The sequence below is a fragment of the Neovison vison genome, chromosome 11, assembly GCF_020171115.1.
Source record: "Neovison vison isolate M4711 chromosome 11, ASM_NN_V1, whole genome shotgun sequence".
Taxonomy (NCBI): domain Eukaryota; kingdom Metazoa; phylum Chordata; class Mammalia; order Carnivora; family Mustelidae; genus Neogale; species Neogale vison.
Window position 1 is genome coordinate 196724629 of NC_058101.1, and position 26911 is coordinate 196751539.

The window sequence follows — 26911 nt, forward strand, 5'->3', positions numbered from 1 at the left end:
TATTAATGAATGGGTGGGTCTAACTTCCCATTTGGATAGTAGTTTGTAGATCACTGCATATTTTTATGTATTTTATGCCTTTGGAAGAAAGGTGAACTTCGAAGAGCCGGGTCCCTGAGTGAGAGGTGGGGTCAGCGCTCTCTTGGGCCACCTCGCAGAGCTGCTGGGCACAAACCACCTTCTCTGAGCCTCAGTCTCCTCATCTGTTCAAGGAAAGAGTAACATGTGGTTTTCTGCTTTAAGGATCTTGTTGACATTTTATGCGAGCGTTGTGAAAGGTTTTACAAATCTAAACTTTTATTACTAACATGGAGAGATATTTTTACAGGTACCAAATATGAATATAAGCCAAAAGAAGGCAAACAAATGCCTGAGTGGCTCAGTCGTTAGGCGTCTGCCTTTGGCTCAGGTCATGCATGATCCCAGGGTTCTGGAATCAAGCCCCACATCAGGCTCCCAGCTTGGCAGGAGGCCCGCTTCTCCCTCTCCTTCTTCTCCTGCTTGTATTCCCTCTCATGGTCTCACTCTGTCAAACAAATTAGTAAAATCTTAAAAAAAAAATAAAAGAAAGAAATGCTATGAGGATATTTCCGTTCTGCAAATTGGAATCTAAACCAATTTTTCCATCTATATAAATTTCCATTCATTGAAATGTTTAGCTATTCACACATAAGCAAATGAGAAATTCAGGCTTAGCTATAAGAGTTCAGGGTTCCTGCCCGATTAGGAAAACCTGAAAGAACTAAGTTCACAAACACCTCTGTACAAGGAAAACCACCCAAATAAAATCAACAATTAACACAGACTTGAAAACATTCTAGAGTTATTTCTAACTTTTTAGATGGACCTAAATGTCCAGTTAAAGTAGTGTTAATCTTTCAAGTAAGATTAAAGTCTTGGAATCAGAACTATGCATCAAGAGTGCCTTTAATTTTTTATGGAATTCAGAGCACGCTGAGAGCAAGCCGACGTGTTCACTTTAGGCTGTCATTTCAGCTGGGAGGAGCATGCCTGCCAGTGCTGATAACTTCACTCTGGCTTTCTAGGGCAGAGAGCTCCATGCAGAGGGTCTGAGGACATAGACAGCTGTCAGAAGAATGCCTGACAGATCAGCGACAGTTACTGATTTTTTAAAGGCTGTCTCACTGATGCCCTTTTGTACACTGAACTAGAGCAGGAACCACAAAATGTCTTTGGTGCAAATTCTCTCCCAACACTGAACTGTGCCTTTACTACTTTCTTCCTAGCCTCTCCTGGTCCCCAGACCCCAAACCACACAGGAAACAGCCCTAGTATTTCTTCCAAGGACTCATTTGTTCAGAGACAGAAGCAGCTGCAGCTACTCTAGAATTTTGCTGATGGCAATGATATCACATCTCATTATAAATGATGTTCTATTTATTCCCCTCTGAAATGTCACAGGCAAAACCAAATATGCTTCTGAGCAGGCATATGATGGAGGAAATCCACGCTGCAAAGACAAGACTTGGTCTCTCAGTCTCTGATCACAAAGAGCACACTGCCAAAAGCTGAAACACTGCTTCCTCCACTCTGGGGAACAGGGAGGATTCACGGTTTAATGGGCCAGATCTCACTAAGAGTCAGACTTTGGGTGGAGAACTAGATGTTTCTGCCTACCTTGAACCAAGGCAAACAATCAGTTTATACCTTAGGGTGTCTCAAATATGGAACAGGGAGAGCTTTTTCATCTGAAAGCATCTCTAGCATTTGGGTGATATTCTCCCATGGATATTTCTTAATTTAACTATCTCCCATTTCTAAAGTTCCGCTTAGTTCCAACTTTTCATTACTGAAATGATGCTAAAATGAATACCCCCTTATGTATAAGTCTAGGCCTGTAGTTTAGACTTGGGTTTACTACTTAACGTGAAGCACATTGTTGGAACTCTTGTGTTGTAAATTCACCGAAGGAAGACTCTATATCTGATATACTTTTGTTTCTCCTACAGAGTGGTATCTAAAACATATGTTCTCAAAGTGTTGCTGGTTGTTTTAACTTTGGCTTATTGATGGCCAAAATAATTAATTCTGGCACTTAAAACTCCTAGCCCATGTTCTTCACCCCAAGGGAAGAGATGCTAATCTGAGCAGACAGAGCACAGGGCAGTCAGTCAGAGGGCAACACATCTAGCACTGGCTGGTGCCATTACTGTGCTTTGCTAACCCTGACTCCTCTCCTCTGCTTCTCTTCTAGGTGGGGAGGTGTGCCTTCAGGCACCTGTCCTTAGCTCTAGCTAGTCCTGAGGCTCCAGGGACACTGAGTACACTGGTCTCATGATTTAGAGTGTTGGGGGCCTATGGAAGCTGTGTGTAGACAGAGGGTCCTATTTAGGACTCAAGACATGCCCAAGTAGTATGGTTTGACCTTTTACCCAAGGACCATTTTGGGAGAGAAGCACCTGTGTGGGTCTTAGTGAGAGTATTTTCACCCTCTTTTTGCTCTTGTTTCTTCTAAGTACATCTCCCTCAAGTACTATGAGGGTAACACTTCTCAACTGGGCACTGACTCTTTTGGACAGGACAATTCTGTGTTGTGGGAGGCTGACCTGTGCATTATAGGAAGTTTAGCAACATCCCTGGCCTCTACCCACAAGACGCCAGTAGTACCATTCCCCAAGCTGTAACAACCAAAATGTTTCCAGATATCACCAAATGTCCCCTGAAGGACAGAACCCCCCCACCCTTCCAGTGGTAACCACTCTTCTATGGGAACAAAGGTGTAGTTGAAGGGCAAGGTTGAAGCATGCCTCTGTCCCTCACCACAGCACACCCTACCAGCACCAAACCTCACCTTGAACAACACCGCTCCTTCCTTGACTATGCAAAATTAATTTTTGTATACCTTTTGGGGATAAAGCAATGAGGCCATGCTAAATCACAGAGAAGAAATTCAAGGCATTCTATCTATATTCAGAGGAACGTGGTATACAGTAACTCACCCAAAGTTCTGCAAGTGCAGAGATAATTGTCTGCCTTAAGGTCATGGCTTCAGATTCTACCATGGTGTCTCGTTGGCTCTTGAATGTATTTGCTGATGAATGAATGGATATAACTACACATTTGATTCAGGAAGGACATTATGAGAGAGGGATCTTATGAGAGAGAGAAAGAGAGAGAGAGAGAGAGAATGTGTGTGTGTGTGTGTGTGTGTGTGTGTGTAACCACTTAACAGCAATAAGATTAAATAATAATAAAGAAGCTTACTTCCTCGAAGTTCAAAGATCTCCCCAATCAACATGAAACATGGTTCAGCCAAGGCATCTTTCCTCCCATCCACATCATCACCATAATCTGACAGGTCACTGTCCTCTTCCGCCTCCTCCTGGGGTTCAGAAAGATCAAAGGAAGCATATCAATTATCCAGGAAAGTTGGTAAAGAAGTTCTTTCCTTTCAAGTGTATATTCCAACAATGTGCTCACATTTCAACCTTAAGTACTCTTTCAACTTTTCTACATGCAGAAATCTATGCATTCTCAACACAGACCAAAATGTGTGTCTAACCTCAGGGAAAAGCTTGATGTTAAAGCCTTAGCCAAGGTTTAAAATACTTCAAGAAACCCTCAAAAAGACATTCCCCTAAATGTGCTGCAAAAATGGCATGACCTTTCCATAGCTCACCTCTTGATGGGAGAAGAAGTCACGAGGAAGTCTTTCCAAAAATGAGGATAATGAAAAAGTGGATTTTTTCCCCTGCACATCAATAACCTTGAGGTAGTCAGGAGAAGGGCTCAAAAAGGCATAAAGTGCTTCACTCTGACACAGTCTTTCATCCGAAAGCAGATTCTGGGGAGGAAAGAGGGTGCATTACTCTTATGGAGGAATACGTCCATGCTGCCGGAAAACCACCACAAACAGGGGCAAGTAAGACATGAAGGACTGCATTGGGGATTTCTTTTCATAATTCCAGACGCAAAACCATTTCCCTCTCCCCCTGAAACAGAGCACTGAGATGAATTCCAATGATCTTAATTGCAAGCAACCTCTGCAGGTTAACTGAAGCACCCTAATCATCCTGCTTGTGGGAGAGGCTGTGTGGACAACTGCTCAGTGCAGGAAGACGGCCGGCTTCGCACTCAGCTTACAGAACCCGGGACCGCTGCCTGCAAATGTCAACTTCACTCCATCCAGTGGCACTGGAACAACTTACACATTCACACACTGCACAAGGAAACCACTCAACCACCCTTTTATGGCTGGGTTCAGACTTTGTACATCAGCCGAAAAAAGACACTTTGAGTTGTTACATGGCACCGAACACCAGGCAGGAGTTTTTTCCCCGTGCTGCCATCTTCTAAGCAGTGCTTGTTCACATAATTACAGAACTGTTCAAGACTAGAAATGTCCTTGAGTTCTTTAGGTACCTATCTGGTCTCCGGAGATAGGAAAGAAGAATATAAATTAACTTTTATGTCCAAGCAGGTGCTACTGATAGGACAGTAAGATTAACAACATGACCAGAAGAATGTCTACATGTCTAGTATTAAAAGATACAGTGTTTAATATGACTTCACTCATATCTGGAACAAAACAAATGAGCGAAGGGAAAACAGAGAGAGAGGCAAACCAAAAAACTGACTCTTAACTCTAGAGACCTCATGGTTACTAGAGCAGGGTTTGGGGGGATGGGTGGTAGAGGTGATGGGGATTGAGGGCACTTGTGATGGGCACCAGGTGCTGTATGGAAGTGTTGGATCACTCCACTGCACACCAGAAACTAATATAAAACTGTATGTTAGCTACTGGAATTTAAATAAAAACTTGAAACCAACAACAACAATAAAAAAGGATAAAGCATTTAGGAATAATGAGACCAGTGAGAAACAGTGCCCCACTGATGATGTAATCCCCTTAGGGGAGAGGGACGCGGGGAGCACACAGAACTTCAGATCAGAGCCTGGGGTGGCAGAAGAGGTTAAGATCTAGTCTCAGAGGACTTGGTCCCTGACAGTCACATTGCATTTGTTCAGGTGAAGGTTGAAATCCAATGAACTCTATGACTCTCTAGAACAGGCACTGTGAGAACATCCAGTACTGCCACACTGGGGACAGGGGCTCCAAGAGGGATGATCAACATTCCAGTGGTTGTTAGCTTCCTCTGTCCTGCAGAAGACTGAACTGGGAATGGGTAAGTTCTGCCCAGATGGAGAGAAGGAGATTAAGGGAAATGGGGAGCTGGTGTCACTATTGCCTTCCCCAGCCCTGGAGCCCAATAAATAGGCCTTTATTCCTTTTGCAGAGTATCAAATGTTCAGTCATATGTACAGATGGACTAGGTGGCAGGAGATAGCCTCCCCCTAACTTGATTTCCTTTAGCTAACCTATACTCCAGCATTATTTTATAAAATAGTAGGAAACATTAAGTAATGTTAAGTCTCAAACTTATTACAATCAACATAAATAAAGAGATCATGAATGTGATAAGACTTTGGCCTAAATTATATTCTATTAGAGGAAAAATAATCAGATTAAGTACACAGGAAAAGTGAGAAATTCTCACAGATTTCTGTGGGACAAGATATAATAAGGGTTTTATCATTTTTAAGCTCTCTGGGGATGGCATCCCATTTCCAACTCCTTCCCTCCAAATACTTACAGCATGTTATTCTATTCTAGCAAAGACCTCAGATGACCATTCAGTGGGTGACGCAGAAAGGGGTAAGATATTCCAAGAAGAGTGCACAGCACATGCACACCCAGAAGCAGGACAGAGCACCACAGGAGGGGAATGGCTAGGGCAGGTGCTGTGCCTATGTGAGCAGGAATGAAGAAAGATATTAGCAACAGTATGGCCAGGAATGAGTAGCTACGTTATTTTTTTTTAAGATTTTATTTATCTATTTGACACAGAGAGAGAGCACAAGCAGAGGGAACAGCAGGCAGAGTAAGAGGGAGAAGCATGCTCTCCGCAGAGCAGAACTGGATGCAGGGCTTAATCTAGGACCCTGGGATCCTGACCTGAGCTGAAGACAAATGCTGAACCAACCTGAGCCACCCAGGTGCCATGAGTAGCTAGGTTATTAGGTATCTGTACGATTCGTATGCTTCACTAGAAAACCATTTGTCATAAATAAGCAATCGAGTAAACACACACTCAGTGGAATCTCTTTTTCTGGAAGGTCCTGTGGACCCAATAAAAGACAAAGCATTCTGCACCTTACTTTTCCTGTTTGCGGTTGGTGGGACAACAATTATGAAACGACAGTCTGCTGTATAACCTACCTAAATACATTCAATGGTTAGGGCTTTATCAAAGAGTCTTTGAGGAAATGAAAAACAATCTAAACTATTATTTCCTGACTTAAAATCCTCTTGATTAAAAGACAAAAGGTCACACAAAAGATACCACTGTTTCATCTGGCTTAGCTGCAGCCTGTTCATGTCCCCACGACCTATCGGCAGGGTCTCAGAGTGCAGTTTCTCTTGGCACAACAGCAGAACTCACTAACCCACTTTCACGACCACTAATCCAATAAAGGCACATTTGCGCCCTTCCTGTGCCCCCGAAAGTGGAGGTCCAGAGTGTGGGGTCTGTGACAGCAGGAAAGGCCAGACAAACAGAGACCCTGGAAGGAAACAAGAGAGTCAGCTAGAGGGTTCCAAAGCTACACACCTTAATCTGAGAAGTCCTGAATTTTGAAAAATACACTTCTATTTCACAGACGAGATTGTTAGCTCATCCAAATGATTTAATCATGTACAGTGTGGGAGTGAGTTTAATTATTTCCTAGATATTTTGAATCAGCAACAAAATGGTAGTATTTCAGTTTCAAATTCTCATGTAAGAGCATTTAAATAAACTTTGGCGATTCTCTAATCCAGTTCTGCCATAATTAAACTCAGAGAGTTTTTCAAGGTATAAATTGTTTTATTTCCTAAGGGAAATTTACTCTATATTACATTACATTATATGTACATATACGCACATATTTATATATTATTTTATTATAAAATGAAAGTTTCCCTCGGGGAATAAAATAATTTGCATCTTGGAAAAACTTTAGGATACATATATACATAAAATACACATACATATAAAAATATAGAGAGAGAGTGAGAGAGAGAGAGAGGAAGATAGGAATAGTAGAAAAAAGAGACTAACACTTTCAAAGCGACTCTGACTTAAATCTATTTTAACAATGACCCATACTTCTGATTGAATAACTATGTTTTAAAATAAAGCCTTGACTAAGAGTTTGGCAACATCTATTATTTAAAAATCCTAGGCCATCTAGCTACCACTATATAGCCAAAAAGTGTTTCATGATGCAAAGTTCCATTCCTCCAAAGACTATATGGGCTTTGGGGTCCATGCTTTGAGTAAATTAACCATCTTCTGAATACAGAGGGACCAGCTAAGGAAAAATAAATAGTGGTTGCTATCAAGGGTAGTATATGTTTGGCCTTATTCTCTAAAAATGGACTGAAGACAAACAATAAAGCATTGTTTATGCTTTAGGAGAAAATCAGGAGAGTATCTTTAGGACTTTGGAGTAGGCAAAGATTTCTTAAGATGCACAGAGGCATAATCATAAAAGACAAAATTGATATAGTGGACTAAATTAAAATTGAGAACTTCTGTTCATGAAATGAAATCATTAAGAGATGGAAGAGGCCAACCACAGAAAGGGAGAAGGTATTTGCAACATAAGTGGTCTGACAAGAGATTCACATCTAAATCCCATGCAGAAGTCCCACAAGGCGGTGTGGAAAAGCTGGGCAACATGACGGAAGAGCAGACTCAACTTGACCAGACAATTCATCAGAGAAACTATCCGAGTAGCCAGTAACACCCAGACTGGTGCTCCACTTCATTAGCCGCCAGGGGAAATGCAAACTAAAACCACAGTGAGATACCAGCACATACCCACCAGGAGGACTAAAGAGAAACAGGCAGAGAAGAGTTGGGGGAGAGGGGGGAGAGCCGTCAGAACCCTGACGCGCTGTGGTCACAGTGTAAAAACTGCCACAACCACTTGGACAAACGAAGAAACCCAGACCCGGAGGTACCACACAACGCAGATTCACCACAAGTTAAGAACCATTCTATAGAAGCCCTCTTCAAGATAGCCTCCACTGGAAATGCTTGTCAACAGTGGGATGAATAGACCGTAGTGTATTTGCACAGCAAAAAACCTACACAGTCGTGAAAGCAAATAATCTACAACCAGAACAGCACTATGGACAGATCCTCTGATCACAGTTGTGGAGTGAAAGAGGTCAGACACAAAGGAGACTACGCTGCATGACCCCATTTACAGGAAGTTCAAAGACAACTGTATCTGTGTGATTAGTAGTTGGGATCAACACCACTCTGGGACAAAGGCCATGACAGGAAGGAAGTATTGGCCTGGGTGCTAGTTATAGGGTGGGCTCAGTATGCAGAAAAGGACAAGTTGCACACATGGTATCTGTACTGTACATATTTTATATTTTCTGTATTTATATTTTGTGTGTGCATAGCATACTTTAATTATTTTTTTAATTTATTTTTTTGACAGACAGAAATCACAAGTAGGCAGAGAGGCAGGTAGAGAGAGGGGAAAGCAGGCTCCCCACTGAGCAAAGAGCCCGATGCAGGGCTTGATCCCAGGACCCTGAGATCATGACCTGAGCTGAAGCCAGAGGCTTTAACCCATTGAGTCACCCAGGCATCCCCATACCTTAATTATTAACAAACAAGCAAACCAAAGATATTTTGAGGATCTGGCACGACCTATAAGACCAGGAAGCAAATAAGCAAGCTCTTAGAATGATGACAGTTTAACCCCAATAACGAATTTTTCCTTTCGTATCCAAAACTTTTCAGTTGCTTACCTGTAAAAACTTATTTAATTGATTCTTTGACTTTTCCATAAACTTGTGATCTATAGATTTGAAAGGCAGCTTGCTGAGAGAAGGCAACTGGACTTTTTTTAAAGAAGGGAAACACTGTGGAGGAAAACATTAAATGTTAGCATCTCAAATCATATTTTCATGTTTAAAAAAAAGTTTAGAATTATAATTAGAACAAAACAACCTTCCTCTTATACTTGTTCCTCTGAGGTTTGCAACCTGTTCTAATCAGGCTCATGGAATCGAGAGGAATGGGACATTTGATGAAAAGAGCTAAAGCTCATTCCTAGGACTCCGAATGCCTGGGAGCTGGCCAGTGCAGACGCCAGGCTGCTCAGGTAGATTCACACAACACACACCAAAGCACAAGACTCTAGGTGTGGACACCTGGCTCACGGGAAGAAAATCTTCCTATTAGAATGTGCTTTGTTTACAGCATCTTTGTGAAAAAGTTATCCCATTTGGAAAAACAACAGAAAGAAAGATTATTGTCCTTCAGTGGCAAACTGCAAAATGGAAGTACATGAATAATAATATATCAACAAATAATAACAGCCCCTTTGTCGACTGATCAGTGCTACATTCTGTCAGACACTGTGCTAGAAGCTCGGCGTGTGTGATAACAGCTCGAAGAGTTGGCAATTGTTACTCCGATTTCACATATGAGACAATTAAAGATCAGGATTAAAACCCAGATCCATCTGACCACAAATTCTGTATTCTTCATGCCCGTTCCCATACAGGACTCTGCCAGTCTGCCCTCAGACCCTAGGAGGGCAGTGGGTTCCAAATGCTCCAGACTCTGCCCCCATTTCCAAACACTGGCCCTTCATGAAGGCACTGGGGCCAGATGAATACACTTAATGAAACCAACTGGCATTGAAAAGTCAATGAACACAGCCTCTGCCTGCAATTGCTTTGACTGCTGTTGTCATCCTCCACGCACAGGAGTACCCTGCTGGCCTGGCCACAGCAAGAGAAGTCACTTGTAACAAGTGCATGCAAGTACTTGGGAACTGGGGAAGGAAAAACTAGCCCTTCCCACAGAGCCCACAGAATAATCAGGGGTACAATGGCATGTGCCCAAGGAGACATGCAAATCAGGGCTCAAATTTAGGGTACAATTTTCAAGAAATGAAAGAGGCAGTGAGAGTCAGAAGGGAAGATTAAAATTCACCAGGGACCTGAAAAGGTGCTTCTTGTCCCTGCTGTGAAAAGCCACAGGAGAGTAAATTCTAAGGGTAAGAAAAGAACTCCAGGGATCAGCTATAGATAAGGAAAATGAGACTAAAGGACAGACATAGAATTTTATAAGGTTTATTGTTTATTTCCTCTAAGGCTTTAGTCTACTTGGTTTTTTTTTTTTTCAAAGAACACTTTCCATATACATTTTATTTCAAAATCTCCCCTAAATTCCTTTTTCTCCTTCCTTCTGTTTTTATCAGCAATTGGATGGATACTGAACTTTGGCTTTCACACTGGTTTGTTACAGGGCAAATGACACACTTTTCTGTAGGATCAATTTTACTCACACATTTTGGGAAAAATGTAATTTTTTATTAAGACAGAGATTTCACTTTCCACACTCCAAAGGGAATGACAGCATTCCCTTTGAGAAGTACTGGGGCAGGACGCTTGATTTTGGCCACCATCCTTTTAAAAGCACTTGAAGAAATTACAATATTCATAAGTTAGTGATTACAAGTGGGTTTTTTTTTAAAACCCCTTCAGAGAAAAGGTTAAAGGAAACAGACACATTTCATTTACAGAAGAGCAATCTAATAGGTGACCACAGGATTTTACCAGTGTCCGTTCATTCTGAGCCAGAGAACAATGAACAGAAACAAAAGGAGAAGTGACCAAAGAGTGTTTCAGTTGCCAGGGAAGAGGGCCATCATCTTCAGAAGGAGGAGAGTTAGAGAAGATGCAGTTCCTGAGAAAGATGGGGGGATAAGGAATGAAAAATAAGATGATCCGGATTCCAATATGGTTTGGGCCACTAGGAACAGGTCCTGTGATAGACTGACCAAACTCTCTGGGGTCAGCGCCTCTCCTCTTAAAAGAACTGACCTAGATTAGAAGGTTTCTGACATTTTTAACTAAAACTCACAGGAGGAAATACATGCTATGTTGCAACATGTGACACACACATACATGCATATCTACATATAAAATATAACCCACCCATAAAACTAAGAAGTTCTATGAAACAATGCTCATTGCTACTACCACCACCAACACAATAATGCTTGGTATGTGCTACACCTTCTTCTCAATGCTTTGTATGCATTTATTCCCTTAATTCTCACAAAAACTCTGAGAGATAGGAGACATGGGCATTATCATATTCGTACTTTATTGACGAAGAGAGACAGCGAGACACAGTGACAAGTACCAGGTCATATGCTACTAAATAGTACAGCTAGGATCCAAACGCAAGCAGTGTGGATCCCAAGTCTGTGCTTTCAACCATAACACTTTATGACCCTTACTCTTAGTGCTGAAATCCAATATATTCTTCTTTTTTTTTTTCTTTTTAAAAGACTTTATTTATTTACTTGACAGAGAAAGAGAGGCAGTGAAAGCAGGAACACAAGCAGGGGGAGAGGGAGAGGGAGAAGCAAGCCTCCTGCTCTGCTGAGCAGGGAGCCCAACATGGGGCTCAATCCCAGGACCCCAGGATCATGACCCAAAGCGAAGGCAAATGCTTAATGACTAAGCCACCCAGGTGTCCCTGAAATCTAATATATTCTATGTTCTTCTTGTCGCTACAATCATTAATTGATTCCACCCACTAAAAGGTCACAACTGGCAGCTTCAAAAACCAGTGGCCCTAAGTGATCCCTCGCCCTCTCTCAGCTCTGAGGTTCTATGAGGCTCAATGGAGATCAGACAATTCTTTGTCCTGAAGGATTTCTACTAAAATGGTTTGGTCTATTATTTAATTTCCAAATGTCAGGCTGAAAATGCCACTTTGCCAGTATCCACAGCAAAGGAGAAAGGTTAATTCGTTTCTTTATATGTAAAAACTTGAAAGGAGCTCTTACATATCTTCTTGCTTAGTAATTCTACACCTTGTATTCATGAGTATTCATACCTCACTAAGTTTCCGGTGCAAATTCTGGAACTCACTGAGCCTCCTAGGGACGGTCCAGTTCTTAGTTTCAACTCCTCCAACTTCTTGTAAGCTTACCATAACAAAGTAACAAGGCATTTGCTCACCATTCTCTTCTGTAACCTTGAGAAAAACAGACGCAACAAAAGGGTGGTGAGCAGATACAGTAGGCATGATTTTTAAATAGCCCCCAAGACCTCCCACTCCTTAGCGTATATGCCCTGTATATAGAGTGTATATGTCCTTAGTGTATATGCCCTCCTTAGTGTATTCATCCCTGGAACTATGAATATCATGGAATCCATTCTTGCAATTAGGTTATGTTACATTTGACAGCTGAAATTAACACAGGGGATTACCTGGGTGGGCCTAACCTAATCACACAAGCCCTTGAAGAGCAGAGAGATTCCTTGGGCAAGTGGCAGGAGACGACATCAGAAAGACTGGAAGTACGAGAAAGACTGCACACGTGGTGCTAGTGTGAAGATGGAGAAGGGTGAGTGGGGGGGAATGCGTCTTCCACTGACAGCAGGAGAACAGAGACAGGTCCACAACCACAGGGAACTTTCTGCCAACAACCTGACTGAGCTTGGAAGTGGATTTTTCCCCCAGTCTCCAGAAAAGAACTCAGTCTGGCCAGTATGTTGATTTCAGCCTTATGATGCAATGAGTAGAGAATGAGAGAGTCTTGTTAATCTTTCAACCTACAGAACTGTGAGCTAATAAATGGGTGTTGTTTGAAGCCATGAAATTTGTGGTAATTTGTTACACATCAAAAGAAAACTAATATAGTGGACTTAATTAACATCTTAAGTGTGTTTCTTTAAAAAGACAAATGAACAGCAAGCAAACAAGTGTGAGATATGCCAAAACCTGTCTCAGGAAAGGATAAAGCCTTCCCCAGTTTAATTTCTGGATTCAACAAACCAGGATTTCAATTTTCATGAAATTTTACATTGAAACACATAATTTCCTCTACCTTCCAACTTAGATAATTCCTTAGCACAGTTTCTTAACATATATATACAATATCACAATTCAGAACAGGCCATTATTATACTTAACATAAATAGATTAAGAGAAAAAACAAAACACACTGAATTTAAGCTTGAATTGGTATCACAAACTGAATTAGAGACAAAGACTCAATAAGGAAGGCAAAGGAGACAAGACTCCCAGAGCATGCCCGGGGCCCCATGAGGTAGGATCTTTATCCCACTGTGAGGACACAGGAGATAAGAGCATGCATAGGGTCCTTCGGTTGTTGTAGGATCACACATCTAGTAAGGAAGTCAGCCCGGATCAGAGTTCAGAAGACTCTGGCATGATGTAGACATATCTTCCACATAATCCCCATGGGACTGCCTTGTGAACTCTGGCACTCAGGGGACTCCTCAGTGCCTCATCCACTATCTTTTCCGTGACCAATGTCTCACAGCAAATTCCTGCAGCTTACCTTGACGGAAGTGCTAGTAAGTACTGAAGACATGGTGAAGCACTTGGTCAAGCACTCATGTACTGTGTGTGCTTTCACAGTAGCTTTTGGAGAACACGCTTTGTCTGCTATGTAATCTAGAGGTGAATTTAACATTATGAATTTCAAGCCCACCCCATACCATAGTAAGAGTGTGAACATTAACATTATGTTACTCATGATCTCGTTTCTGTGTGGACCTGACCTTCAACTCCAGATTTCCACAGGACTGATAGTAAGGCAGGCGGGAATGAAGAAGTTGTCAAAATTAACAATGTAAATGCCCACATGCTTCTCTACTTGAAAAGAAATTATTTTCAAAGACAAAAAGGATATAGCATATTCTGAAAACTGTTACCCATATTCCTGAAAGAACAGCAAAATATTTTCTAATTCAAAGGAAAAAATATTCATTATTAAAGATCTTATAGCAACTGAGATTTAAGTGAATGAAATCAGTAGAATGGAGCCCTCAGAGACACTTAAATTTTTAATTTTTCACCACCGAATTTCAAAAAGCGCCTTCCAATTTTATTTCAATCGTTAATGGAAAAATAAAATGTCAATTCAGAGACATTAACTGTCCCTATCTGAAAGTTGCTTACAATTCCAGTGAATAAGTACAACCTGAAGTGGAATGAAAACAGATCTATAACCAGGCAGCCCTCCTACAACTCGCAGTCACGGGTGTGACAGAGTGAAAACAGCAGAGAAGGAATAACAAATGCAGTCTACAAGAACAAACATAGGTTTTCTACCCTCAACCTTAATTCTCTAGGACAAAATCTTCTGTATAAAGTCATACTCTTAAAATTAATTGGGAGGAAAAGCAGTAAGAACTACCTCTCCACTGGTGATGGAAGCTTTCCACATTCCGAGGTTCTCACACCACCAATCTGTTCTTGCCATGTGCAGCTGTAGGTCTGTGCGTTCTTTCTCTATTAGAATTATCTCCTCCTTCAACTTTAAAACAATCTGCCAAAGGGAAAACATCCTGAGAGTTATTAAACTACTTGCAATGCTGCACAATTCAGCAAAATAGTAGGATATTTAAATCAACAGGCAAAAATACGCTGTATTTCTATACACTAACAATGGACAATCTAAAAAGGAAATCTAAGAAAACAATTCCAATTAAAATAGCATAAAAATTTAAAAATAGGAATTAAATAAGGGAGTGAAAGACTTCTACAGTGAAAGCTAAAAAACACTGAGGAAAGAAATTGAAGACATAACTATATGGAATGATCTCCAATGTTCATGGATTAGAAGACTAAACATTGCTAAGAAGACAGTGCTACCCAAAGTGATCTACAGACTGAACACAATACCTCTAAAAATTCTAATGTATTTTGCAAAAATAGAAAAATCCATTGTAAAATTCATACGGAATCTCAAGGGATACTGAATAGACAAAACAATCTTAAAAAAGAACAAAGGTGGAGGACTCACACTTCCTGATTTCGATACTTACTACAAAGCTACACTAATTAAAACATATGGTACTGACATAAAGACAAACATGTAGACCAATGGATTAGAATAGACAGCCAAGAAATAAACCTTTGTATATAGGCCAAAGGATTTTTGACAGTGGTGCCAACAGCAATCAATGGGAAAAAAACAATCTCTTCAATAAAGAGTGCTCAGAAAATTGGATACCTACATGCTAAATAATGAAGTGAGACACTTCCCTAAACTCCTAAACAACAATTAACTCAAAATGGAGAAAAGACCTAAACATAAGAGCTAAAACTATAAATTCTTAGAAGAAAACATAGGGAAAAGCTTCATAACAGTAAAGTAGCAAAGACTTGTTGGCTATGACACCAAAGGCAAAGGCAACAAAAGAAAATATAGGAAAGCTGGATTTCATAAAAATTTTAAACTTATGTGCAAATACTATCAACACAGTAAAAAGGCAACCCACGGAGTTGGAGGGAATATTTGTAAATCACATATCTCATAAGGTATTAACATCTAGAATATATAGGGAACTCTAAAAACTTAAAAACAAAAACCAGACAGTCTGATTAAAAAATGGGCAAAGGACTTGAATAGACATTTCTCAAAAAAAATTTATATAAATGACAAAATTAAATGCATGACAAGATACTCAACATAGTTAGTCATTAGTGGGATGCAAATCAAAACCACAATGAGCTACCACCTCATACCCACTGGGATGGTTACTATCAAAAAACTGAAAAACAACAATTATTAGTGAGGATATACAGAAATCAGAAACTACATGCACTGTTGGTGAGACGGTATTAAATGCTGCTGCCATTATGGAAAAAAAGTATGGATGGTCCTCTAAGAATTAAAAACAGAATTACCATATGACCCAGCAATTCTACTTCTGGGTACATGCTCAGAAGAGCTGAAAGCAAGACCTTGAAAAGATATTTATACACCCATGTCCATGGCAGGATTATTCATGATACTCAAAAGATGGCAGCAAACCAAATATCCACTGATGGGTGAATGGATAAACAAAATGCTATATATACACACAGTGGAAAATTACTTAGCCTTAAAAAGGAAGGAAGTTCTGACACACAGTATAATATGAACGAACCTTGAAGACATTATACTAAGTTAAATAAACCAGTCACAAAAGGATGAATGCTGTATGACTCCACTCATGATGTATTTCAGAGTAGTTAAATCTGTAAGAGATAGTAAGCAGAATGGTGGTTGCCAGGGGGCTGGGGAGCGGGGAATGGAAAGTATTACTTAACGGGTACAGGGCTTCAATTCTGCCATATGAAAGGAGTCCTGCGATGGAATGGGAGTGACAGTTGCATAACAGTGTGAATGCACAGACACTGATCTGTACAAAACGGTTGAAATGGTAGGCTTTATGTTATATTTTGCAACAATTTTTTAAAAATAAGTAATTTTATTTTTTTTTAAAAAAGGCTATGGATCTCTTTCATGAGAAAACCTATAAGGATATGTAACTCTGTGGTGTGAGGGCAGAAGTTTCACTCCAAACTCTTCTGAACACGAAGGCTGCAAGGACACTGTCCTTGCTCAAAAAGCCTACAGGAAGTACTCCCAGCCTAAACCTTCTGAACCTGCTTTTTACCATCAGTTGGGGCTGTGATTATTGGCTTCACCTTCATGTGGGTATGTTTTAGTCCCACCATCAGCACGTTAGCTCCCCAAGAGCTCAGGTCAGGCTTGGTATGTCACTGATGCCCCACAGTGACTGGCTCAGCATCAGGAATTTATTAGTCACTTCTGTTGCTGAACACACACTCAGAAATTGCCAGAGGAGATCAGCTGGGCAGACAGAAGAGCATCAGCCATAGCTGTATCAGAGACATCTCCCTGTTGGCTCTGAAGAGGCAGAACCACAAAGCAAAAAGTCACACCACCACTTGCGTTTGCGAAGTGCCAGTTAGGGAGACGCTGTCTACATTTTTAAGGTTTCCAATTCTGTTGGCTTTTAGCAAGACGATTTAGTTCTTGTGTAATTCTGTGAAGTTCCCTAAACTGTGACTCACAGCATTTGAAAGAAAAATGAAAATTTAAAAATTGTTCTCACGGAGTTAATTTACTTTCGGAAACGAGTCTGGCACAAGGAAATGCTTTGCCCTCTTCTGTAAAGGTACCATAGGCAAGCCAGGTGAGAGAACACGGAGCTACTCACCGCTGATGACTGAGGGAGAACCCCAAACCATGGAAGACTAAAAGCAACTACTTTTCTCATTCTATACTAGAAGCAAAAAATTGACAACGGAACTTAACAGTTAAAATTCTTTTTAAGGAAATTGTGACGATTTGCAAACATAAACTGAAAACTTTATCAAATCGGAAAGTGGAATCTTTCAAAGACAACCTTGAAAGCAAAAGAGTTACCTTCTTGTCAGGTTTTGGTGCATTTTGAATAGAATTTAGAGCTTGCCTTTTATATTCAAGTTTCTCATTTAGTTCTCGTAGTTTGTTTACAGCAAAACTGGCTTGTTCATTAATCCGGCTGGTGCCTTCATCTACAGCTTCCTCACCAGCCTCGATTCCTGGGCCCTGGGGGAGAAAGTCACATGAACCACACTATCTTCTGATGCTGGACTGTTCAGCCATTATTACTAGTGTATAGGTTTGATATGATTACACTGTGCCCAATACTAGATCCCACTAAGGAAAGACTCTATGGTAGAAAGCCCAGGAGCCGGCTACTTTGCCTCAACAAAGGAACAAATCAAAGTTATCTGGAACCAAAATAACTGGTGTTCAGGACCGCACTGAAAAAAGAAACATCATTAAGCCTGAAGCAGGAGGGCCTGGGGTGGATTCCATACCATTATTTTCTAGATTGTACACCCAAGGGAATTCGCTTGGAACAAAGGAATGCAACTGAGTTCTCTGTCCAGCTCAACCAAATGATCTGTGCCTAATCCTGGACAAAGACACTGAGAAACACTTGGCTTCCTTTCCAGCTCCAAAGAATATTATAGAAAACTCAAGCAAGTCCCTTTAAAATAAGATTTCCAGAGCACATGGGTGGCTCAGTTGGTTAAGGTTCTGCCTTCAGCTTAGATCATCATCCCAGGGTCCTGGGATTGAGCCCCACATTAGGCTCCTTTCTCCTTGGGAAGCTGCTTCTCCCTCTCCCTCTGCTGCTCCTCACTTCTTGTGCTCTCTCTCTCTTTCTGTCAAATAAATAAATAAAATCTTTCAAAAAATAAGATAAAATAAAATTTCCAAATCCCCACTAGTGAAAGTATTTTCAGTATACACTTTGTTCAGTCCTTCTCTTGAAGATGTATTTTATAAATCAACAGGTAGATCATTTTATAAGTAAAATGGTTAGCATTTCAAAATGACTTAAAATTAATTAAATAAAAGCAAAGTGACTTAAGATTCATAAAGAACTATGTAACTTTTAAAATCTGGATAGACTACCAACAGACAGCATATAAAACAGATTTGTGGAGGGCAGTGGGAAGAACAGCTGAGAACAGCCTTCTTCTTTGTTTATATTCCTTAACGTTCTTCCAGAACTTTTTCTTCTAATTATTGGTAATAAGTAAGTAACAAACAATAACTTTTTTCAACAAAAATAAGTATTAACAGTCCTAATAACCAAGCTTTTTTTATTTTTGTAGGGTCTTTCAAATCTTTGTCCACAATGTACATATCATGACATAGGATAGTACACTTTGTATACATAAACATATATTCTGTCTTTTCCATAGAACTTACAATGCTTCTTATTTTGAGGGTATTAATTACAGTTTAAACATAATAAAAACATAAAATTTTAATTTTTATGGCTCTATAATATCCTGGGAATTGATAGTACACCAACACATATTCCTACTGCTGTTCCTACTCTGGGTTGATTCTGCTGGTTTGCTATCCCAAACGTACTAAAGCAAATTCCATTATATATATACTTTTCTACCCTTTAGTTATTATCTTAAGATAAATTTTTAGAAGTAGGAGCTTTCAAAAGATTAGTGATACATATTACTCTTGAGTCCAAGGTGAAGTTGGACAATTTTTCATATTTGTTTGCCTTTCATATCAACTGTTAGTTCAAGACCTTCCCAATTTATCTGTTGGGTACTGACATTTTTAATTAATCTGAATAACCTCTTCTACAGCATTTGCAGATTAACCATTTTAATTTTTGAGGGAGAGAGGTAACACAGTTAAAATAATCTGACCAAAAAATAATAAATAAATAATAAAAAATTAAACAAATTGACCTATCTTAAAAATAAGATGCAATGAGTAATGTCTTTTGGACCAGTTTGGTGGTGTTATACACTGAAAGTATAAAGAACTAAGTAACAAATCTTTTAAAAAGTCTGAAGGAATGAATTTAACAGTTCAGAGATACTGACTTCTAATATCATCAAGAGCAAGCACTTGATTCCCTCGGGCTTGAGATACCACTGGGCAGAAAAAAAAAAAAATCCGTGATCAATTACCATCTTTCCAAGCAGGGTGACTATAAAACATTTTGTTTTTCTTTGCACCTTCACAAATCTTAAAACCCATGTAAATCATTAATAGTAAATGACAGGTGGCAATTGTAGTTCTCTAATTAAATGGCAACACGTTTAAGAAAATTAGACTTCAGGTGTGGCTGAGCAAGGTTTTCTTTGGAACATCTATCTTACTTACATCTGATATTTTTTAACTCCCAAATAGTTCCTGTAACTCCACCCACATTCTCTTCCTCTCCTTATGTTCCCATCCTTTGACTATTCTCAGGCTGCACCATGTTCTATGGATTCTCTTATCTGGTCTAGGCCACAAATGTCCCACCCCACAGGCTTTCTGCCTTGGCATTTTCGGGGTGTGTCTCAGGTCGAGACAGGGCAGTGAGGTCTCTGACTTGGCAGCAGTAGTCAGTTTTCATAGGAACAAGAAGTCTGTAAGTTTTACTTACAGTCCTATACATTAAAAGATGAAGGCGCACACCAAATTCAGCTTATACAATATGAGCCTACCCAATCACTTTTGAAGCTTAGCCACTGAGAAAGGAGGAGAAAATTAAGTGTGACTCACCAGATCATCCTTGCTGGAAATCAACTGGGAGACATTTTTCTCTTCCTCTTTCAGCATCAGCTTCTCATACAGGTCACTGACAATGAACGAAGGGTAATACCTATCCTTTAGGGTCTCATAAACATCTCCCTGGATTTTGCAGAACACTTCAATACCTTTATTTCCTACAAGACACTGCTGGATTTCTTTGTAAAGTGATTTTTCCACAGATATTTCTTTGCTTTCCACAAAGAAATTCTGGTAAATTTCACCAACTAATTGAGGAATTTCATTCTGAAAAGACAGAAAAATGAACAAGAAAGGTAAGAAATATCACCTCTGACAAAAAGGATTATCTTCAGAACTTTCCACATTTCAAAGCTGGAAGGAAGACATGAGGAATGTACACTGTACATTTCAGTGCGGCTCTTTGGGTTTTGTATGCACATTCAGAAGCAAGGGGCAAGAGGCAGACCCTGAAAAGACAACTGGCTCCTTAAAATGAAACTTCAGTTGAGTAGTTAACAAATGTAATGTCTTTGAAATGCTGGAAGGAGAAAAATGACAACAGTTCTCTTCTTGCAATAGACTCCTTATCATAAATCTGAACACCACAGCTCAAATGTAAGTTAAATTCAATTTGGCTTTTTAAAATCTAATATAAATAATTGGAAGTACCATTTCTCACTAGAGAAAAAAAAGTCAGTATTGTATAATTTAAGAAAACAAGAAAAATGTTCTTTCAGAATGATGATTTATTGCATTATAATCATGCTTATATTAGAGGACTTAGTTGTAAACGTTACACGTAGGTCACAGCCAGCCAGCTCACAAATGCAAATATCCCTTCTGGCTGACATAATATTTATATTTCCTCTAGACACATCTCATTAACTCTAGGAATGTTACACAGAGTCTTCAACAGGAGTGAAAATAAAGAGAGGGGTGCCTGGGTGGCTGAGCGTCCAACTCTTGGTTTCAGCTCAGGTCATGATCTCTGGGTCTTAGGGCCTGCCACTCAGTGTGGAGACTGCTGGAGATTTATTCCCTCTCTCTCTCCCTCTGCTCCTCCCCCTGCTCATGCTCGCTCTCTCTGAAATAAAATCTTAAAAAAAAAAAAAAATGAAGACAAGCAACTTAACAAATGAAGACTGTGAATTTAACAAACATCCCATAAATTTCACATCCAAATCAGAGTTGCTGGGTCAAAATAGCGAGTGTTGCATTTGACAAAGTTAAATGCTCTTTTTAAAAAAAAAAAAAAGATTTATTTATTTATTTGACAGACAGAAATCACAAGGAGGCAGAGAGGCAGGCAGAGAGAGAGGAGGAAGCAGGCTCCCCGCTGAGCAGAGAGTCCGATGCGGGGCTTGATCCCAGGACCCTGGGATCATGACCTGAGCCGAAGGCAGAGGCTTTAACCCACTGAGCCACCCAGGCGCCCCAACAAAGTTAAATGCTCTTACTCCACTGAAATCTTCTGAATCGTTTTCAGTAGTTTAGAAAAATTCTTTAGATTGCTCTTTGCAATATTCCTTTGAGAACAGCCCAAAGTCATTTGGAATCAAGTCTAGTAAATAAAATATGTAATAAAGTGGGCAAAAACAGTATTTGTTAAAATGAGGTAATTTGTGGCTTACAAATTAATAATGAAAGGCATTTCTAAGAGAATTTAAAAATACTATGAGAATGAACTTAATTCCTTAACCAATGTAGTTTGTGGAGCACCTGCATGGCTCAGTCCTTTAAGCATCTTCTTTCAGCTCAGGTCAAAATCCTGGAGTCCCAGAAGGGAGGCCCATATCAGGGTCCCAACTCAGGCAGGGAGTTTGCTTCTCCCTCTGCCTCTACCCCTCTCCCTGATTGTTCTCTCCCTCTCTCTCTCAAATAAGTAAATAAAAATCTTTTACAAAAAACAAAAAAGAGGTAGTTTGTGATTTATGATGTATTTTAAGGTTGGTATTCAGTTCCGCCAACACTCATATAAAGGGCAAATAGTAATTTAACGTACCCACTGCTCTTCGTGCTTATTTTAATAAGCCTCTGAAAATACATATGTATGTTATACACACTGTCCCATATAGTTATAAACACATATAACATACATATTTCACAGTCTTTAATCGTTAAGTGTATTGAGACATTGCCGAGTGCAAAAGAGAATGCTTATTGTTGGGGTTTTCATTGTAAGAGGCATCTATGACCAAAAATGTTCTTTTGTGTTTCTTAATTCAATTATATTTTATTTGTCTTTTTAAAGATTTATTTGTTTATTTGTTTATTTGAGAGAGAGAGAGCAGGGGGAGAGACGGGGAGGGAGAGAGAGAATCCACAAGCAGACTCCCCGCTGAGCGCAGAGCCCAATGGGAGGCTTAATCCCAGGACCCTGAGATCATGACCTGAGCTGAAACCAATAGTCAGCCATTAAACTGGCTGAGCCATCCAGGCCCCATTAATTCAATTATATTTTAAATGAAATAAAAGAAGAACAGTCATATAAATTACACACATGAATATGACATTAAAATAATATGGTTATGAGACTGAGGTTCAGATGACAAGATCAATTCATTATAAACAGCAGTGTGGAGAAAAGAGAGAGAGAGAGAGAAAGAGAGAGATGTCTTTTTACAATGTATTAAAAAAAAAACCTACCTGAAAGTAAATGCAGTATTTTGGTACACTTTTAAGTCACTTTTTCCCTTGACTACACATTCAAAGGCATCTTTTTTGTAAAATAAAATCTAATTTTATTTACCATTAGGAGCTAGACAATAATTCCATTATTATATTTGGTTTTAAATAGTCTTTTAATGTATACTTATTTTACATCTTCACAGAGAAACACAGATAGAGAGCCTAACATGCAAGTTTTCATCAGCTAGTGATTAATATTCTTTTGATGCTGTATATACTACCTTGTTAGCACTCTTTAAATATTCCACAGACTCCCAAAAACTAATCAGAGCTCTCTTGTCCATCCTTTCCATGTACGTTCGAAAGTGCTCTCGATAGAAAGTACTGGCCAAGATATCTTCAAACTGAAGAATCTATCAAGGAAATTTAAGGAAAAAAAATTAAGAAAAATGTCAAAAATCAAACTTTAATTATCGGTTTACTTTAACTTTCAATGGATCAGTTTTTACATTGGGAGGGAGTTTCATTTTTTAGGGCCATAGTGTAATATGGTATTTCACTCCACTTCCTAAATTGTAAATGGAAAAGTTTATTAAAGATTCAATATGTACATATTCAATAAACACCAATTTTCAATTAATCATCCACACACTCAGTAAAAGATCTTTTTGGCATCTACTCTGTATTGGGCACATTTCTAGGAAATGAAACAGATGAAAATCCCTGCCATGTGGGATATACAGTTAAAAGCAACAGATATTCAGAATAGAAAAATTGAAGAGAAATGTATAAAAAAACTAGAAGTCTAGAATCCAATAATTTGGCATTTTTGCCTTCCATCTTATTTTTATACAGCTGAGGAAAATGATTTTATATCTTGCTCTTTTGTTTACAGTATCTTTTTTTTCAATTAACTTTACTTATTGCCCCAATTCCCCAAATTTTACCACCTTTTTAAATCACATTCTCTCCCTGCTACACACACCCACACACACACACATGCACACACACCATCACTGCCACCATACTATTAAAAAAAAAAAAAAGTAAGCTGCAGACATGATCAGCCCTTTACCACTGGATAAAGCCTACATTTCCTACAAACAAGAGTATTTTCTTACATAAACAATGTATAATGATCAAAATAAGGAAATGAACATCAACACAGTACTATTCACTAAAGTACCAGCCTTATTCAGATTTATTTAAAAAATCTTTTGTAGGGGCGCCTGGGTGACTCAGTGGGTTAAGCCGCTGCCTTCGGCTCGGGTCATGATCTCAGGGTCCTGGGATCGAGTCCCACATCAGGCTCTCTGCTCAGCGGGGAGCCTGCTTCCCTCTCTCTCTCTGCCTGCCTCTCCATCTACTTGTGATTTCTCTCTGTCAAATAAATACATTAAAAAAAAACTTTAAAAAAATCTTTTGTAAGCATCATTTTAATTTAAAAAATTTTTTAATGTACCAAAATTACTCCTTTGTTTATCATTTTGCATGCATGCTTACAGAAAAAGAGAAACTACATCTGGAGACACAGTGTGCACAATCTTGAGCACAGGCTGCCGTATTAGGAGAAAGCAGATCACCTTTATAATTACTCATAACTCAATTAGTCAGGAGAAATGCCTCAAATTAATTTAGAAGGAATTGAAGCCCCATATCCTTAGCTCTTAGTTAGGTTTAAAAAAAAAAAAAAGACATGTGCGTATAAATCAAATACAATTAAAAGAAAAATTTATTTTTTAAGATTATTAAAATTTAAATTGTGACAATGAGAAATTTTTTGGAAATGTTACCAGTAAAATCTTTCTAAAATCAAGTGTATATGATCAACACAGATTCAACTCTTCTGCCGACAGTGAGCCCTCAGGTTTTGTGAGCAGAAAGGAGCAGGCATTTTTCTAACAACTTCTGATAACTAATTAAAGGAGAGAGCGATCCTAAGCTACAGATAACTAACAATTAGAGTCCATAAATATATCAGACAAATAGTATTTAGTTAGTTTACCAACTTTGGGAGATCACAGCATGTATCATTATGCAAACCCTACCAGTAAAGCATTTTGAAATACAAATTCTAACCATACATGATCCACAGAGGTTTGTGGGAACCCATATCAAATTTGGCTAGGGATAACAGACCGCTCAGAGAGCTATCAGTTTAGTTGAGTAGAGGAAGAAGCTAAGCAGAAAGGGCATTCCACGAAATCTAAGGAAGTCTTCCCAGTATAATTTTCCTTGGATAAAAATGAATTCCAAGTTAGATACAAATTCACATATTTGCAAAACCAAGTTCAAAACATCTTCTAAGGGGCACCTGGGTAGCTCAGTGGGTTAAAGCCTCTACCTTCGGCTTGGGTCATGATCCCAGGGTCCTGGGATCGAGCCCCACATTGGGCTCTCTGCTCAGCAGGGTGCCTGCTTCCCTTCCTCTCTCTCTCTGCCTGCCTCTCTGCCTACTTGTGATCTCTGTCAAATAAATAAAAAATTTTTTAAATAAATTTAATTTTAAAAAATCTTCTAAAATATTAGCCATTTTTAGATTTTTATTGTGTCTTTGGAATAATCTATGCTCAGTTCCAACAGTACAAATATATATAAGTACATGACGGCAAATACATCTCAAGTATAATTAAACATCTGATAGATCTCTTACCTTGGCTGGTGGATTAACCAAATTGTCTGCACCATTTGGTTTTTTTTCTGCTTTTGAAGGAAAGAAGAGCATTTCACTGTGTAACACTTACACTAAGGGTATGGGTCTGGATGAACAGGATAACTAGATCATATACTTCAGTCAAATGTATTCATTTGAGAGTAATTCAATCTCAATTCATTTGAGATTAACTAATTTTAGTAATTCTGAGATTTTTGTATAGATGTACGAAGAGAAAGGTGGGGAGGTCAAAGTTGACACCACAACAAAAATAATCATTTTTTTAAACTATAGAGGATAGAACAATAATTAATACTCACTAAGGTCTTCCATACAGCAAACATTGTGCTCTTAATTTATTTGTTAGTTCAGCCCTTTTCTTTCCGTCCTAAAACCCCTGGTAATTCTGGGAGGGATGCCACCATAGTCAATGGTCTCTAGGTAGGAGACAAAATATTATCCTGGTAGACAATCACATGTGCTAAAGGTCGTGAAGCATTTCAGGCTGGAAGGCAAATCATTATCTATTCCTCTTCAGGAATTTTTATTTACTGCTTTTTCAGTCTCTCCCAGTCCAACTGGATCTAGTTTCATGATGCATATTTTGTGTTTTGTGTGGGTTACTACCTCTTGTGTTTTGTGTGGGTTACTACCTCTTATCCAGCTAATTTTTCTCCAGAAAGAAAAGCAATCAGAAGTACCTCAGGGCCTTAGAGAAATAAATGTGTTCCTAACATACCCAACATGTTATCAAGAGTGATGTAGGACCAGGCTTCTCTAGTTACACAGTATCTACAATGTACTCATGAGACTATCTCCAGCATACTAATAAGAATATGCAGAATTAGGATCTTGGGAATGTTGTTTTATCTTAAAAGAAGAGATTACAATTGGATTTTTCTTATATCTATATCATCCCTAAACATACTCCCATAATAATCAATGCCAGTAATACCAAATATTTACTGAGTGCCCACATACCAAGTGGTGTACTTATCCCATTATGTGCATTATTTGATGGTCGCCACCCAAAGAGTACATACAATTATCCTGATTTTACATATGGAGTACAAAGAAGCTAACTTGTCCAAAGTCAATCCCAGTAGATATGGGATTGAAAGCTAGGCTTTCTGACTCTGTAGCACAGCTTCTTAACCATAATTAAACAGTTCCTCTCTTTAAGAAATTACCTTATTTGTGTTTGTAGCAAACTATGAATAGCATGGAATTCAAGAAGGAAAGCTGCATTTAGGAAAAATGCTCTATGAGAACTCCAGCAGAAAGAAAAAGTCAGGGCATCTTTTCATATTCAAGCGCAGAGTACTGAGCTACACTGGATGGGTGCTCATTTTGGATGGGTCTCGGATCAAATATAAGTTGATATGAAAACTGATCTTAGACAGTGGTTTGGAAGATCACAGGCTCACCCTGTCCCACAAACAAAACTAGATAACTATCAAATCACCCTAAATGCCCCCAAAAACTGACCTGAATACTGGCAGAACAAGCTCCACAACTTAAGGTAGAGAAAAAGCCACATTAAAAAAGTAGGGAATACAGACATGTGGCTCAGGAGAGCTGATAGATCCTGGTGCTGCAGTGAGGACGTAACCAGGGTCACAGACAAGGATGGAGATGGAGGAGCACGGGGTAAACAAATTCCCACAG

General features: G+C 39.2%; 1 protein-coding gene across 3 annotated transcripts in view; it reads right to left on the reverse strand.

The window, feature by feature from the left end:
• SNX25 (sorting nexin 25) overlaps positions 1-26911 on the reverse strand; it is a 123178-nt gene that overhangs the window by 5863 nt on the left and 90404 nt on the right. For all 3 annotated transcript variants that reach the window (XM_044225609.1, XM_044225610.1, XM_044225611.1), the window contains exons 8-15: positions 22872-23003; positions 19975-20247; positions 17314-17478; positions 14287-14418; positions 11952-12092; positions 8837-8950; positions 3641-3805; positions 3226-3343 (exon numbers count right to left, since the gene is read on the reverse strand). In XM_044225609.1, the coding sequence (XP_044081544.1) occupies positions 3226-3343; positions 3641-3805; positions 8837-8950; positions 11952-12092; positions 14287-14418; positions 17314-17478; positions 19975-20247; positions 22872-23003 (1240 nt within the window). The remainder of the gene's footprint in view (positions 1-3225; positions 3344-3640; positions 3806-8836; positions 8951-11951; positions 12093-14286; positions 14419-17313; positions 17479-19974; positions 20248-22871; positions 23004-26911) is intronic.